We start from the raw sequence: 17,760 nt of genomic DNA, 5'->3' as shown, positions 1-17,760 counted from the left end.
TTATGACATGACCTAAACCAGGGGTGGGCAAACCAGGCCCTCCAGACATCCATGGACTACAATTCCCATGAGCATTTGCTGGCAGGGGCTCATGGGAATTGTAGTCCATAGCCATCTGGAGGGCCACAGTTTGCCCACCCCTGGTCTAGACAAATATGACATGCTCAAGGTAGGCTACTTGGTGAAACCACTTACTGAGTTGTTCCATTCTGCCATCTGTGTATTTCAACAGCAGACACCACTGGTGGCCTTGAGCTATACATTATCTGGAATATTTCTTTCTCTCTTTTTGGAAAGATTTTGCTTCTGGGTAACACCCTTAATGGGTAACAGAGTTTTAGACCATCTGCTGCTACAATACATGGAATTTTCCTTCCTGATCCCAACACTAAAGATGACGATTATATTCAACCAACTGCTGATGCAGTTGACATGAATTTCCCCTCTATTGTCCTTCCCCCTCAGATCATAAAGCTCCAAGGAAGGGCAATTTTGCTTCATTCTTGGTCCTCACTCCAGCCCCAGTTGTCATAGCTTTTGGTCAATGAGGGATCCTGTGGACATCGTTTTTCCCAGCGCTCAAAAGGACATTTGCCAGCATCTTCTGCTAAAAGCTAGTTAGATACAGACCTATATAATGATCAGCCATATCCCTGTTCAGGTAGCATTTCTGTAGCAAAACCTCTTCCAACCTGTGCACAGAATAGTTAATAGTGTAGCATGGGAAGGTTAGCGCAGCGAAGAAAGAGTGTGCCATTTATGCACGAGAAAACTACTTTGGGGGAAGATTTGGAAATAAAATACTTTATTGTCTCACAAGCCCACGCTGGAAAACAAAAGCAGAATTCTCGAGGCAGAAAATTAAAAAGTTTTGTGTTAAAAAGAAAAAGGATCTTTACGAATAAAAACTTTACAGCTAAAAACAAAATAAAAACTCAACGCTAAAAAAAAAAAGCCATTAAAAGTAAACATGATTCCGATCACAAAAAAAAGCCGGTTTCGTTCATTCGTTTGCGGCCAATCTGGGTTCGGTTTCCATCAAAGGCCAAGCCGCCATTTGCTTATTATTTCCTGAGGTCTTCCATCTCCTCCAGCTCCCTTTCCTGATGCTCCCTTTCCCACCTCATTTCTTTGAGCTCTTGCCTGTACTTCCGTTCGATGAACCGCTTCTGATGGGCCATCTGAGGAAAGTTGTCTGAGACAAGGAGAAACATGGTGCGCATTAAAGTCAAGACCGGTCAGGGATACAAAAAGGGATCCTATTTTATTGCAAAAGAGAAGGGAAAACATTTAATATAGCACACGTGCAGTCCAAAACTACCCTCTGACCCAGGTCACACAGAGGAAGGTTGCCCTTACAGGACCAGGGATCTCCTAAATCAGGGGTAGTCAACCTGTGGTCCTCCAGAAGTCCATGGACTACAATCCCCATAAGCCCCTGCCAGCGTTCGCTGGCAGGGGCTCATGGGGATTGTAGTCCATGGACCTCTGGAGGACCACAGGTTGACTACTCCTGTCCTATATCACCGTAACTAATGAAAAAGATGCCTTTTAAAACTTTTGGAAGGTTTCCGTACTTGTTTCCACTCAGCGTGATTATTTTCTCTGCTTGACACGCTTCTTGACTCATCCTAAGACATGCCCTACCGGAATGCTCACAAGGGGATAGATTCTGTATCAGCTGTTATTTTTGAGATATACATTATGCTTACCTTACATGGAATTAGGCCAACAGTGCAAGATAACAGAGATTGCATGCATTACAAAATCAGGGGGTGATCATACTAAGTACAGGAATAATGAAGGGGTAAACCAGAAACAAATACTTATTATTTGAAGACGGGCCAAGAACAGTGATGTTATTTGAAGAAATACTCAGAAACAAATTGCTGCCTGACTAAGCCGATACGTTTAAAAATACTGGTCAAATCCAGCTGGAGTCAGGGGTGTTGAAGCGCTATTGAAATCAATGGGCCTCATTAAGCACAACTCACTTGTCCCATTCGTTTCAATGAGGCACATGTACAGTTATTTTTATTTATTTTAATTTCATTATATGTATATATACCGTCCTCCCTTGCGTTTCACCTTGTGTTTCCTTTGCATTCTTATTGAAAAGCATTTTTTTCCATTGCTATGACCATGACGCCACTAAAGGGAGTGGACATACCTTGTTTGGCATTCATTATAAAGGGAACGGACGGATGGTTTAGGAGTTTCTTTTCAAAATGTATATGTGGAGATGTATTAGCTCAGGGGTAGTCAACCTGTGGTCCTCCAGATGTCCATGGACTACCATTCCCATGAGCCCCTGCCAGCATTCGCTGGCAGGGGCTCATGGGAATTGTAGTCCATGGACATCTGGAGGACCACAGGTTGACTACCCCTGCGTTAGCTTACAGGTACCTCAGTAATCATGTCGCTAGTACTTGGATTCTTTGGCGTTTTGCTGGCAGAAGACTTCATCATTTAACATGCTCTAGGTCAGGGGTGGCCAAACTAGGACTTCTCCAGATGTTCATGGATTAGCATCACCATGAGCTCCTGCTGGCTCCTGCTGACTACTATGGTGATGGTAGTCCGTGGGCATCTGGAGAGCTCCCGTTTGGCCAACCCGTCAGGTTCTGTGGTGATTTTTTCAAAAAGCGCAAACTCAGAGTTCCAGGGAAAACTCAGTAGTTTATTTTCAGAAAGGAGTCAACGGCATCACAGCCACTCCTGCCATGCTTAAGACAACGGCTGTAAAGAACATTTATAGAAGAAGAAAGAGTTGGTTCTTACGTGATACTTTTCTCTACCAGGACTCTCAGAGAAGCTTACATTTGCTTTCCCTTTCCTCTCCCCACAACAGACACCCTGTGAGGGAGGTGAGGCTGAGAGAGCCCTGATATTACTGAAGAAGAAGAGTTGGTTCTTATATGCTGCCTTTCTTTACCTGAAGGAGTCTCAAAGCGGGCTTCCCTTTCGTCTCCCCACCACAGACACCCTGTGGGGTGGGTGAGGCTGAGAGAGCCCTAATATTACTGCTCAGTCAGAACAGCTTTATCAGTGCTGTGGCAAGCCCAAGTTCACCCAGCTGGTTGCATGTGAGGGAGGAAGCACAGAATCAAACCTGGCTTGCCAGATTAGAAGTCCACACTCCTAACCACTACCCTCCACCCCAGCAATACGCCATTCAAATCCACACCAGTTTTTATCTTCATACGAAAATGCAGTTTACAGCTAACACATCTGCGTGTGAAGGAATAATCAACACATGGGAAATCTCAATAGAGGCCATGAAGATAGGGGTGGGGGGCAGGAATGATTGGAGCAACCCTCTGCAGCGGGTTCTGGGACTCAGGACAAGCAAGTCATGGAAGGGGACCAGGAGCTATTTGACACTCCTGCTCTAGAAAATAATGGAGAATAGTAAATCATTTATAAGCCCCCCCCCTCCCCAATGTTTCACTGGAAGCAGGGGGGGCAATAACCACATGAAAAAAAAATTGTGAAGTATCACATATCAGGGAATGGCTGGATATCGTCACTCTGCATGCAAGAGGAGGTGGGAGGGAAAGGGTTAAGAGAATTTTCTCACTCAGCAGTTGGCCTCACCCTCTCATTGGCTAGATGCTGAACTTGCCTTATATGTTTCATCTTATATATAGGACCTTTCTTCTTCTCTCTACGACCTGGGCTTGGAGCTACAGCGAGTCAACCTTTTTGAAGTTAATCTGTTTGCAACAAGTTAAATGCTCCTACCTTAATACGTCCCCTAAAACATGCCTCTATTTATGTAAGCAAAAATTCTTTCTCTTGTTACCACTGGTGTCAGATCAACTTTGCTATTTGTTTGAACAATAGTCTCCCTTGACTGGGAAACATGGAGAATTGGGGATGCTATGTAAGCCCTCTATGTAAACCAAGGCAAAATGGTTTTTTTTGTTTGTTTAATATTTAACCCAAGATGAACAACGCTGGGAAGGTCTCGGTTGAACAGCTATCATTTTTCATCAAGGACAAGAGGGGCTCCATCTGGCGCTAATCAAGATAATCTCCCCCATTACCAACATAATGGGCATTAAAAAACAAAATGAAAAAAAAGAGCTGATGGCTCTCAAAAACCAACAATGGTGATGCCAGGTGTAAGGACATGGTTGAAAGCACTGCCTGTGTTGGATTGGGTACCAGAAGACAAATTGCCGTTTCTGAGTGATTCGCTAGTGCTGATGCGGAACCAGCTGGTGTCCTTGGGAAAATGAGGCTCATGGGGACGGCATGGGAAACACAGCTGAAGCCAAGAGGCAGAGCAAAAGCCTCTGACATTTCTGAATCAGGGTCATTGGGAGAAAAAACAAACCACCCATATGAGTCCTTGGAGGGCCAATGAGAGGGTGGGGGAGCATCCTCTTGGCTGCTGAAAGTCTCTTTGGAGGGCCAATGAGAGGGTGGGGGAGCATCCTCCTGGCTGCTGAAAGTCTCTTTGGAGGGCCAAGTCTCTTTAAAGGGCCAATAAGAGGGTGGGGGAGCATCCTCCTGGCTGCTGAAAGTCTCTTTAAAGGGCCAATGAGAGGGTGGGGGAGCATCCTCTTGGCTGCTGAAAGTCTCTTTGGAGGGCCAATGAGAGGGTGGGGGGAGCATCCTCCTGGCTGCTGAAAGTCTCTTTAAAGGGCCAATGAGAAGGTGGGGGAGCATCCTCCTGGCTGCTGAAAGTCTCTTTGGAGGGCCAATGAGAGGGTGGGGGAGCATCCTCTTGGCTGCTGAAAGTCTCTTTGGAGGGCCAATGAGAGGGTGGGGGGAGCATCCTCCTGGCTGCTGAAAGTCTCTTTAAAGGGCCAATGAGAGGGTGGGGGAGCATCCTCTTGGCTGCTGAAAATGCACTGAAATCTTGAAAGGAACACCGTCAAATGCTCCCCTTTGTGTCTCCCCACCTCAAATTATTCACAAGCCCAGGATCCCTTTTAATCTTCATGATGTCTGATTCGTCCCTCACAGTTCTAAAGAACGGAAGCTGAATGCTAGCAGTGCTAATTATCAGAGTGGTCCCTGGTCTGTCAAACTTTTTTATTATTTTAATACTAAAACTTGTTTCTTTGTCTATGTTGCTTTTTGTTTCCCTGTTTGTATCTTAAACCTCGTGTGCAGAATGTGAGACAATGAACGAGAGGAGTCGAGCAGAAGAGAGATGGAATTCAGGATCAGACCCCATCGTGTCTTTTAATTCACTGCTGATGAAAATCGTACGGAAGATTTGACTGAATAAGAGGTTCCATGTGTTGTTTCCGATTCATTCTCGACCCATCTGACAGCCGTTAGCTGCCTGAGCTTCATGCTCAACGTTAACACAAAGGAAATGATACAGTAGTGGGAAATGAACCGAAGAGCACACATTTTTTAAAATACACCCACTTATAAAGAATATATTGGGACTGTATTCCTTTAAAGACCAGGCCTGAAGATTATGGATTGTTTGGCTGATGTAAGCAGATGAGCTCAACTCCTTCAAGATAACACAAAGCCACCTCTGCCAAAGGTTTCAATGAAATGGAGAGTTATCCGAGGCTGCGATACAAAAGATTTAAGTTCCTGTTTGGCTGCGGCTTGCGGGTTTTGCAATCAATCCTACAAGGTGAGCACTCTGGCCTTCCCTTCTAACAAAGCGCCGGCTTTATTTTAATCAGCAGGGCCGGATCGTGAGCGTCAGTGGAATGACTCGTGGGCCTGGATTTAAGCACAGGCTTAAGTGCTTTGCTGGAGCAAGGCCAGAGAGATCAGCCCTCTGCTGGACCAAAGCGCAGACAACAAGGGCCTGAAATATTGCGAGCGTTTCGGAAGGATTAGGATGGTAAACAGGGATGCAAAAGGAGAGTTTTTAGCTGAAACAAAAACTTCTGTTCAAAAGTACAAACAGAGTTTGGTTTTTCCACCTTGGCACCCTATAGAGCGGGGGTAGTCAACCTGTGGTCCTCCAGATGTCCATAGACTACAATTCCCATGAGCCCTGCCAGCGTTTGCTGGCAGGGGCTCATGGGAATTGTAGTCCATGAACATCTGGAGGACCACAGGTTGACTACCTCTGCTATAGAGGACAATGTGTAGCAAAGGTATTGAGGTGCCTGGTCCATCATAGGTGGATCCGCACACCCACGGAAACGACACCACCTGTAAACAGCATCCCGAGGAGACTAGCCTGGCCCCTACTGCTGCCACCACCCACCAGCAGGTGAGGAGTTCTTTGCTTCATTTGACTTCCTTAGGTGATCCCTCCTCCCAAAGGTTTTATGGTTTTTATGTATTTTAACTGTGAATTTTTAACTTAAAAAAAATGGCTTTAACGCTTTTTAAAAAAACTTTTAAAAACTGTTTTCTACAGTCATTTCTTTCTTTCGACTTTTACTCCGCTGACTCATGCATGTTTTAAACTGTTAGCTGCTTTGGTGGCCCTTACAAGGCGGAATATAAATGTTGGAAGTAAATAAAAGCAAAAGGGTACAGATTATAAAGTTGCACAAACACAGGGACACTCTGCAAGGGAAACATCCAGAGTGTCCTGCGGGTTGATTGCTGGGTGAAGGGACGTGGTCCTTGCAACATGCTCTGGAAGGTCTGCAGAACCAAGAACTTTTTTCTCAACCTTGGCCCATTCCGCACACAACAGATAACGCACTTTCAATGCACTTTAGGAGTAGATTTTCCTGTTCTGCACAGGAAAATCCAGCTGCCAAAGTACATTGAAAGTGCATTATCCTATGTGTGCAGACTAGGCCCTAGTTTCCTATCCTATCCTATTCATCCATATCTCTCTGTCTATATATATAATCTATGGCTTAACTGTGTCTGTGTGTGTGTGGAGGGTTCATACTATATGAACATAAAGACATAATTTATTTTATTCATTCATTCATTCAATTTATAACCAATGGCCCATCCAGTAAAATACTCTGACACACAGTGACCAAAACCTTGTCAGGAGAGCCACCAGTGGGGCCAGAACTCCAGATGCCCTCCCACTGTTGTCTCCCAAGCACCAAGAATACAGAGCATCACTTCCCAGTCATAACAGAAGCCCTGTTGGATCAGGTCTATGGCCCACCCAGTCCAGTACTCTGGGTCATGCAGTGGCCAAAACCCAGGTGCCGTCAGTAGGGCTGGAAGTCTAGAAGCCATCCCACAGTGGCTACCCAAGCACCAAGAATACTGAGCATTACTGACCCAGACAAAGTCTTCCATCTATACCTTGTGGCCAATACCCATTCATGGACCTCTGCTCTGAATGGCGCTTCCTCAAATTCCCACTTTAATACACACTCCCTTTTATCTAAGGGGAGGTTGCAATAATCAAACTGTTGAATTATTTGAAGTTCACATAAAAAGCAGAGCTTACTGGTGCCATGACAAGGAGAGGGCACACTGCGCACTGTCAGCATCCTGTCTTTCTAATATCTGAAGGGTGGTTATGACAGTGGGGAGTTCTTTAGTTTCACAGAGAACTGCTTAAGACCACGTGCATTTTGACAGAAAACTCTTCCAGGTTTGGACTTAAACCACAGAGCTCATTAAAAATCTGTTGGTCCTTTTTCTAACAATCAAATCAGAGTCTAACAATCAAATCAATCCACTGGGGATTTCGGAAAATATTTATATGTGGAATCTCTCTGCTAATCTAACAAATAACTTCCCGATAAGATTCACACAGGGCGACTCAGTGGCCATAGAAATGTCTGATCTCCTGGATGGTTTTTACATTCTCTCTGCCGACTTGGAGAGAGACAAGCTCAAGGCTTGGCCTACAAAACAGAGCTCTTCTGCCAGGTCTATGGTTGAGGCCAGAGTAGTGAGGAAGATCGGTTTTGGGCCCCTTCTGGTGTTAGGCAGTGGTTAGGCCACTTACTATTTTTGACCCCTCTTTCCACTAGAGGCTGGTTGGGGGGTAGGGAGATCGAGGAATTACCACCATGTTTGTTCCAGTTTTGTTCTATGATTTTGTTGTCCTGTTTTTAATAGGGTTTTATTGGGGTTTTTATTGGACACTCTGTAACCTGCCACGAGCTGGTCTCAGGAGTGGCAGGAAATAAATTAAATAATAACAACAATAAGGCTTGCTCTGGGGTGCGCAGTACGAAAAAATCTGTTAGAAAGTGTTGCTTGCACACTTACACGGCCCCAAGAGACTTACAAGGCACCAAGCAAATGTCTGACCAACACAAACACAAAAGTCTGAAATGAGCACTTGGGAGCCAGTTCCACTCAGCCTAGTCTGTATCTGCTCAGGACAGGGGGATGCCAGCTTCCAGGTAAGACCTGGGAATCCACCAGAATTACAGCTCATCTCCAGACTACAGAGATCAGTTCTCAGAAGAGAAGCTTTAGAAGGTGCAGCCTGTGGCACTGTATCCCAACACTGAGGTTCCTGTTCTGCCCAAGCGTCATCCCCAAATCTCCAGGAGTTTCTAGAACTGGATCTAGCAACCCTCTTCTCCCATCTCTTCACTGGGGGGGACCAGACAATCTTAGCTCAAGAGTAAGCAAGCAAAAGGTTGCCCTGAATGCAAACAAACAAACAAACCAAAAACGTGTGTGTATTTTCATAAAGCTACTTCTCATTTAAAAGGCCCTAGAAGAAGTAACCAGAAGGACAGGACCTCTAGAGCGAATGGCCATTTGCTCCTTCCATCCCTGCTCCTCTCTCTCATGATCTCATCCCATAGGCCCTGCCTCCCATCCTCCCTCACCAGTGGAATAATTTTTAAAAAACCAAACCCTTCATACAACGGTTTCCAAGAAACCCACTTACATTTTTCCAGGGCATCCATAGCTGCACACATCTCTGCTTGTTGAATGCTGTATGGAAGAGAGAAAATAATTAACATGGCAAATATATGATGGGGATAAACTACAGCTTCCCAGAAGCACATGCCCTGATCGCTCTTCCGAGACCAATCCTTCAAACAGCCATTGGTCAGTCGTTCCAGTTTTAAAAAATCTCTTTAAAAATACAAACACAGTCATCTCCTGCAGTTAGTTAGTACTATCACAATGCCCTTTTTGTAATTCCTTGAGAATGGGTTTTGCCCAAATGATTTGTTTTTAAAGATGCAATTCTACAGCCCTAAAAGACAGACGGCAATATTATTGCACGCACCTTTCTCCTGACTGTTTTTTAAATCATATACTTCAAAGCCATGTGGGCCATGGGTATAGTAAAGTGATCAGTTCTCGTAGAAAGCTCTTCTTATTCATCTTTGCTAGGAATTCAGCCATTGTTTGTCCATTTGACGGACATGTAGCTAGACACAAGGCTTCTTCCAGAGCGGAGGGCTATTCAAAAGTGGAAGGCCAGTCCTTGGTCACCCAGATAAGGCCAGCCAATTCATTTGAGTTTGAATAGCCCTACCCAAACAAGCAGATGCGTGACCTAACAATCCCTGGACAACTCACCCCACTGAAGTAAGAGAGAAGGATTTCTAAGGTTGTTCCATAATGGCTGAACTAAAAGGTGAACCCAGAACTAGCCCTGGAGTGACATTGACTCTGCAGTGCCTTACAACGTCTCAGCAAATGGATGTGGACTGCCAACTCAACCATCTTGCACGTGAAGGGTGCCAGTGGTCTCTGTCGAGGAATTTTTGGTGCCCTAACCCAACTACGGTTCCCAGGATCCCTTGCTGAAAGCAAAACCATTAAACAGTTGTTACAGCTTCCAGTGGGAAGGAAGGGGGCATGCTAGAGCCCAATCTCATCAGAAATCGGAAGCTAAACAGGATCGGTTCTTGGAAGGGAGACAAATAAGCAAGATTCTGCAGAAGAAGTGACGGCTCGCCACCTTTGCTTCTCCCTTGCCTTGAAAGTGCCTTGCTGTGGTTGTCATTAAGTCTGCACACACCCAACCTACAGTCCGACAGAGCCCAGGAGCTGCTTCCATCCCAGGCTACAAACCAAGCATGCAATGTGGCAAAGATGGGTCTCTTTTACCATCATCCAGAGTAAAAATTACTAAGAGGACACTAAGGAATAACAGACTGCAAATGTTGCCTACTGGGAGTTCCTGCAATTACCTCCCTGGGCTCAGCTGATTAAGTGCCTTTAAAAGAGCGCAAGCCAGCATGAGAACCTCCTGTGCCTTTGTGGAAGAAGAAGGGCAGGAAACGGCCACCACAGCTCTTCGCCATCAGGTTCTCTAAGCACCTCTGTCCTATTTCCTCTAGAGACCTCATGGATTCTAGCAACAGGTCACTTCCAGCTAGGAAAGGCCCTCTATGGAAGCCCTTTCTCCATTATCAACCACACTTTGATATGGCTAAAAGGTACTGAGGGGGAATGTCAAACTGTGGAGCAGACTATGTGAGCCTTAGTATAGGCCACAGAAATCCCACAATGGCCAATTTTCTTCTGCAGTCATGATGCATGGTGGTGCAGGGCCAAGTTATAAGCATGGTTCATGGGGGATGGTCATTAGGTGACGCTAACCTCAACTAGAATCATAGAATCATAGAGTTGGAAGGGACCTCATGGGTCAACTGTGCCTATCTAATTCATAATTCTACTGCATTCTATCAATGTCAATGGGGCTTCACCCAGTAAAACCAGATGATGGGTTGCCAACCTCCAGGCGGTAGCTGAAAACCTCCTGGAATTTCAACTTATCTCCTCCAGGAGACAGAGATGATGGAGACGATGGCTGCTTTGGTGGGTGGACTCTAGGGCATTATGCCCTGCTGAGGTTGCCCCCAGGCCCCACACCATCTAGGATCTACTCCAAATATCTCCAGGTATTTCTCAATCTGGAGCAGGCAACCTGACTTCCAAGTCACCTGCCTGTCAAGGCATTCTTGGAAATAAAGACCAGATATTGTGTACCACTCGAATTCCCACTTGAGTAGCAATTTGATCGCTCCTGTTTTTCATCTGTCATGTAACTTGGCTCCCAAATCATAGTTTAGCCTTCTCGGTCTTATTTATACAATTTCTCTCCCTCCCCTCCCAATGCTCCATACCTTGGTCCTTTACCGCATCCTATCCTTTCGCCTTTGAAATAAACCGCTACAGTGTATGTCCTGGCATGAGATGGTCCTACCGTCTGCAGGGTCCTAGAAGACAAGAGAGATACAATAAAAGGACGAACACATACTTCTCGGAACAAGCCTACTGAGGCCTCTTGACAGAAAAGCTGCCATGTTTACAAAACAGCTCTGAGGGGCTGCAGATGGACAGCTTTGTGAATTATTTTGCCAGACACACCATTGTTTAAGAAGTGAAATATTTATGTAAGCTGGATGTAGACTTATATGCATTTACGCTTTGGGTTACATTACAGTTTTCAGCATAAAAATATAAGAACCGCCATGAAGAACAAAAAAATGTTGTCTCTCTCATTGGTAAACCTCACAAATGGCCCCATCAAGGAACAGAACGTTACCCAATCCGTCACAGGCTAGGCAGCCTTCCCTTTTGACTAAGAGCATGCTATAAATTTGTAGTCGTTTTACGAAGAGACTATTCCCCAGACAAATGATAAATCCACTTCTCTTTCCATCTGATCCATCTCTTCCTGTCAAACTCCGTACTAGTGCTTACAATGTATTGTCAACAAAGTAAATTTTAGAAATCCTTAATACCTTTCGAGTAAAACTAAGTAGACAGTATAACGCTGGGAAGTTTCAGTTGGCTGACAGAACCTTTTCCCAATGGCTAAAAATATGATTTCATATACAAGACAGCTGCAAGCTGAACTGATAGATAATTTGTGCAGGAAGAGTGAATCTCTGAGCTACAGTATAGAAATACGTCACAGCCACCACCCTCAACAACCTCTCTTTCCCTCTCTCTCCTAACAGACTGGCCTTTCCAACCAGGGTTTCTTGACAACCCTGGAAGGGTTTCCTGAATGGGTGCAAATTCATTTTTTATATATTTTAAAAATTTGTCAAAAAAATATCGGGTGATATGACCATATATGGTTATGTCAACTTGCGCCCCCTGCCTCCCAAAATGTTGAATAATGGGCCTGGAGGGGGTGGGAAAGGGAGGAGCCCTGGGTGGGCGTGTCCTCAGCTATACTTCCCAACCATTTTCTGTCCAATTGTGCCACTTCAGGAGTTTCTCAAAGCCTGAAGAACATTTCAGGGGTTTCTCAATGATAAACAAGTTGGCAAAAGCTGGCCTTATCTTTTCTCAAAAACTCTAGATAGTCTGATGGGGGGGGGTGGATTACTTGAGGTCAGTTCTGTGTGTGTGAACATAGCTGTGCTTCCCAACCATATTCTGCACCATGACACTACTTCCAGAGTTTCTCAAAGCCTGAAAAATGTTTCAGGGGGTTCTTTGTGGTTAAAAGGCTGAGAAACACTGCTCCAACAGGACTAGAAACAAACAAGAATGATCCATAAATGGATTACACACTAATTGGGGGGTTTGACACACTAAATTGAAACTGTGTAGGACACAGTAAGAGCCTCTTGTGGCGCAGAGTGGTAAGGCAGCAGACATGCTGTCTGAAGCTGCCTGCCCATGAGGCTGGGAGTTCAATCCCAGCAGCCGGCTCAAGGTTGACTCAGCCTTCCATCCTTCCGAGGATGGTAAAATGAGTACCCAGCTTGCTGGGGGGTAAACGGTAATGACTGGGGAAGGCACTGGCAAACCACCCCGTATTGAGTCTGCCATGAAAACGCTAGAGGGCGTCACCCCAAGGGTCAGACATGACTCGGTGCTTGCACAGGGGATACCTTTACCTTTACCTTTTAGGACACAGTATCTTTCTTCACCATGTTCATGATCTGAACATGGGACATGCATAGATTGGTTGAAGATCTGACCCATGTGACTTTTTTTAGTAACCAAGGTTAACAGTAGATCAGGAAAGACATCTTGGAAATTTCTTATTATAATTGTCAGGAAGATCAGATTGGAATCAACATATAATGTTGGTATTTATTGGTGGATAGAAATAAATGGGTAACGTTGCCAATTGCAATTTTTTTTTTTTAGCAGTATGGGTTTTAAGATGAAGATAAGGTTAAGAAAGATCTCTTGTTGTAAGCCCTATGATGAATAGTGCTATAACCAATTTTTGTTAATGATGTAGTTTATTATTATTATGGAAGATATTAAATGACTCTCTGGTAATATGGTTATGAATTTTGTGCCACAGCTGACAATACAACTGTTTGCGTTGTGTTTATATGATTCTGCGTGTTGTTATGTTGATTCAAAGTCATAGGAAACCACAAACACAGAACTTTTACTATGTTGACTCAAGGTAAATAGCAAACAACAAAGTACTTGACTATACAGGCATGATACCCTCTGCTTGTTGGCACAAATAATAGCCCAAAGACACGGATTCACAATGGTACAGGGGAAGAGAATAAAAACACACACAAACACACAAAAACTTTCCCGTGAGTTGTGACCCCAATATGAAGGAGGACTCCATCCAGTTGGAATTTAATAAAGACAGAGAATATATTAATGGATCTCCCCCAGGTCTATGCTTGTTTGAACTTAAGAATCCAAGACATTCCGGTGGGGTTGAAAAAGCACGTGTTTTCACAGGGAGGGGGGGGTTACATTTCCCAATGAATTTTTTTTTTTTATCCCTGGTAAATCACTCAACATATTTGATATTTCATAACAAAAATTACCAAAAAGTACATTAAGAACCCACCGTGATTGCCAGTTAATAAAATGTATTGCATACTTAGGATTGCCAACTTCCAGGAGGTGGCTGGATAACTCCCAGAATCATAGCTGATCTCCAGACTACAGGGAGACGAGGTTCCTGAAGAAAATGGCCGCTTGGGAAGATGAACGCCAAGGCATTGTACCCTGCTGAGATTCCTCTCATCTCCAAACTCCATTATCTGAAGGGCCCGTGCTGCCTCCCTCCCAGAACTCCATCAATGCGCTCTGGACCTGGTTGCATTGTTGCACTGTTGCATTGTTTGCATTGTTGCAATTATCAGTTATTAGTATTATTGTTATGGTTATTTATGTGTTATGGATTGTTTCATTTATTGTTTATACATTTTATGTAAACCGCCCTGAGCCTCCGAGGAGGGCAGTATATCAAACAAACAAACAAATAAATAAGTACAGTATTTGCTGGCGTATAAGACTACATTTCCCCCCTGAAAAACATGCCTCCAAGTGGGGGGGTCATCCTATATGCCGGGTGCACTTCAGTTGGGATAGACATAGATGCCCATAGTGGTCCATAGTACTGTACTGTAATGTAATGTAACAAACTCTATATTTTGAGTGGAAATGTTGGGGGGTCGTCTTATATGCCCAGTCGTCTTAACCACCGGCAAATACGGTAAGTAAATATCCAGGATCCACCTTCCAAACCTCCAGAAATTTACCCACCCAGACCTGGTAACTCTATGGATACTCAGGTTTATTGCTCTGCCTTGCCCCCTAACCACAGGACTCTTCAGAGACCAAACCCCAAACCATTGAGAACACCATGGTAACACCCCTTCCTATTTTGGAGGCCCTGGGAGATGGGTAGATAAACAGGCACTGTAAGTATCAAACTTTACCAAGCTCTGTAGTTAAAGTCCACCCAGCCTCCCCCAACACAGTGACTTCCTCAAATCCACAATGGTGATTTAAAACCAAGCACAGCTCAAGTCCCCAACGCAGAAGGCGTGCCTCTCTTTGAGAAACAGAAACTAATTTTCCTGCTTTAAACAAATGGCAGATAATGCTTAATTCAAGTCAAACGAAAACAGAGACTTAAAGAATAAATGTCAAGAGCAGAGAACAAAGTGAGAGACCGGGCTCCATCCTTTGAGTAGACAGCACAGAACAACAAAAAAATTGTTTGCATGAGAAAGAAGGTTCATTACTTATAAAGAGGAATGTCCGGCTCTTTCCCTTCAGTCCTGAGAGTTAAGCAGCACTGCTGGAGTTGTGATTTGGGGTCATTCCAGTCCTGGTTTAAAATGAATTCCTAAAATGACAAAAAAAGCTTCAAAATTAGATAGAGAGACAGAGGCAGGGAACAGAAAACTACTTTAAGTCTACAATAGGGACCTTTTCACACATTATACATTTCAGACAATATCCCTAAAGTGGCCTTTGTGATCCTGTGAGCACTTTTGGAATTCTGACACAATCGCACAGCCACAAAATGGCTGCCGCAGGAGGAAAGGCCAGCATCAAAATGGCTGCCACAGCTCATCTGCAATTACACAGTGAATATCCTTGGGCTGAGGTGGCAGTTGGTGCCCAAAGCAACATACTTAAAAAAAAATCTGCAGTCAATCAAATCTCCAATGGCCACTCAGCAGCCCTGCTGGGCAGCAGCTCTACTTGGTGATGCCCACTTTCTAAAAACACTTAGTGGGCACCAGGAAAGGCTATCAGCAGGCACCACGTTGGAGATCCCTGCTTTACAGAGTGTACATGTCATGGAAAAGCCAGGCTTGTTAACATGTCACAAATGGCCCATACTCTTACCTTCAGTCGTGGGAAAAAGCACACGTTCATAAAGGTGTGGACGTATTCCAAATCTTTATCTATGTACAGAGCAGCAATAAAGGCTGGAAGAAAAAGCAAAGAGTATCATGGATGTAGTTTATTATTATGGATAGATAAAATTAAGATAAGAGGGGCTGGTAGGAACAGTTTTGACCAGGGAAACTGGCTTCTAAGGTGCTGCTGGACTTGAATCTAGATAGATAAAATTATTATGGATAGATATAATGGATAGATAAAAGTCAAGGTTCTTGTTCTGACCCTTTACAACTTGGGACCCACATATTTAAAGGGATCACATCTCTTCATATAGGCCCTCTGCTTAGGTCATCATAGTGCCTCTGGCTGGAATTATCTTACTTTTGCGGGTACATTTGGCCTGCAAGTCCTTTTTGGTGGCAGCTCCTCGCCCTTTGGAAAACATTAACTACTAACAACCTTTGCTAATAGTGTTTTGGCGCTGGCATTAATCGTAGCAAGCAACAAAGCTTTAGAGGGAAAATGTGCGGAAAAAAATTAAAGCCCTGGAACATGTGCTATCCTTTATATCAATCATTGTGCTGAGCTTGGTGTGCCTGGCCTCGACCTTTTTGGCCCTGGCTCCAGGTGGTAGAATGAGTTGCTGGCAGAAACATGGGCCCTGACGGAACTCTCAAAGCTTCGAAGGGCTTGCAAAACAGCTTCCACCGGGAGTTTGGTTCTGGTGTACATCCCAGTTTGTTGGCCTGGCTCACTGGACTGAATGCAGGTTAATAAGAGTTAGGAAATTGGTCTTAATTGAATTTTAGAAGTTTTACTCAGATGTATTTTGTATTCCTTTTACCGTTGCACGCTGCCCTGAGACCAATTTTTGGAGAGGGGCAGTTTAGCAATCCCAAAATAAATAAAAATAAACTTTTCTGTTTTTCTAAACTGCGCCACTGTGGAGTCTGCCCCTGGAGTTCATTACAACTTAATTTTCTCTTATTGGGCTAGTGATAATATTGGGTTTCAATGTATATATTTAAGGGGATGTCTTTTAGGACCTAGCCTATTCACTAAGCTTTTAAAGAAATACAGTGTTGTATCTTTAAATAATTTCTGGAATCAATCAAAGAAGAAACAGTAAATAATTCTTCCTTGGCGGAGTAAAATCCAGTAACGCTTCCAATGATTTCTGGAACAATGCAGCACTAAAACTTTCTCTCTCCACAGGAAACATCCCAAAGTCAAGAAACAAAACGGCTGAACCTCCACAACTAAAAACAAAAAAGGACAGTGAAGAAAGACAGATGGTGTGGAAAGTAGAGTTCTCACCATCTTGGGACCAGAGAAAGACAGAATGAAGGAGAGAAGCAGCAGGGCCACAAAGGCCCACAGCATACATAGAGGACACCTGAAAGACGTTCTCAACAAGCTAAAAAGAAATGCTGATGTAATAGGCTGCTTCACTAATCCTTCTCAGCCCTGGAATGTGTGTGTCTTTAGTTTTTCACCCCAATCAGGACACACATAAATTGCCCAGAGCCACCTGGAGCAAAGGGGTGGCTTCTTCCAGCAGCTACCTGTGCCGACACCAGAGAAAGTGTCTGAAAGCCCTATTTCAGCCCCTTGTTTTGGAAGCAAGCTGCCAGACCGGGAGCCATAAACTGGTGATGTGATTCTTGGTAATCTCTTGCCAACACTCTATCTTGGCCTTACTGCGTTGCCAAACAGTCAATTCTGCTGACTTCATCGATTGCACGGACTGAGCAGCCGTGTCTACGTGGACCCTTAATCTAATCCTAAGGAAAGAGTTACAAGGAGACACTCTCAGGGGCCTTCTGTCTACTTACAAATATATGTCACTGTCCTACTGGGAGGGTCAGACCAATAATGCATCCATGTACTAAACCATTTGACTAGGAAGGGGTCACTGAAAGACGCATATCTACTGCGTTTGGAACAGAGATGGAAACCGAGTCAGAGACGTTCCAACTTCCTGCATCCATTAACAAACAAAGTGTTTTGTCGAGGCCCCGACAGGCCCTGGACTTCTAAATCCTGTGGTTTAGCTGGCAGACTGCAACTTCTTAGAAATAAATCACTCCAAAGTATACACTCGCGGAGCAAACGGCATACATCACAATTGTTTGTGAACAACTTCCATTTACTAAAAGGATTTGGCAAGATACATGGGGGTCTGCTCGGCTCACAAAATGTATTAAAGTGATTTGGACAGAGATTAACTCCCTCGGCTTGATATTTATTGCCATTTCACCGGGGAAAGGAAGGACAGCTTTCGAGAAGAAATGCCCGCAAACCGTCCTCGCAAATTAA

General features: G+C 44.3%; 1 protein-coding gene across 2 annotated transcripts in view; it reads right to left on the bottom strand.

The window, feature by feature from the left end:
* Positions 1-788: 788 nt before the first annotated feature.
* Positions 789-17,760, bottom strand: part of DROSHA (drosha ribonuclease III) — a 108,050-nt gene continuing 91,078 nt past the window's right edge. For both annotated transcript variants that reach the window (XM_077353447.1, XM_077353445.1), the window contains exons 28-32: positions 15,445-15,527; positions 14,832-14,935; positions 10,977-11,069; positions 8,777-8,823; positions 789-1,195 (exon numbers count right to left, since the gene is read on the bottom strand). In XM_077353447.1, coding sequence (XP_077209562.1) covers positions 1,065-1,195; positions 8,777-8,823; positions 10,977-11,069; positions 14,832-14,935; positions 15,445-15,527 — 458 coding nt within the window. In that variant the 3' untranslated portion in view covers positions 789-1,064. The remainder of the gene's footprint in view (positions 1,196-8,776; positions 8,824-10,976; positions 11,070-14,831; positions 14,936-15,444; positions 15,528-17,760) is intronic.

The sequence above is a fragment of the Paroedura picta genome, chromosome 9, assembly GCF_049243985.1.
Source record: "Paroedura picta isolate Pp20150507F chromosome 9, Ppicta_v3.0, whole genome shotgun sequence".
In the NCBI taxonomy this organism is placed as follows: Eukaryota; Metazoa; Chordata; class Lepidosauria; order Squamata; family Gekkonidae; genus Paroedura; species Paroedura picta.
Note: the sequence above shows the minus strand (reverse complement) of the source record. Positions and strands in the feature narration are given on the sequence as shown.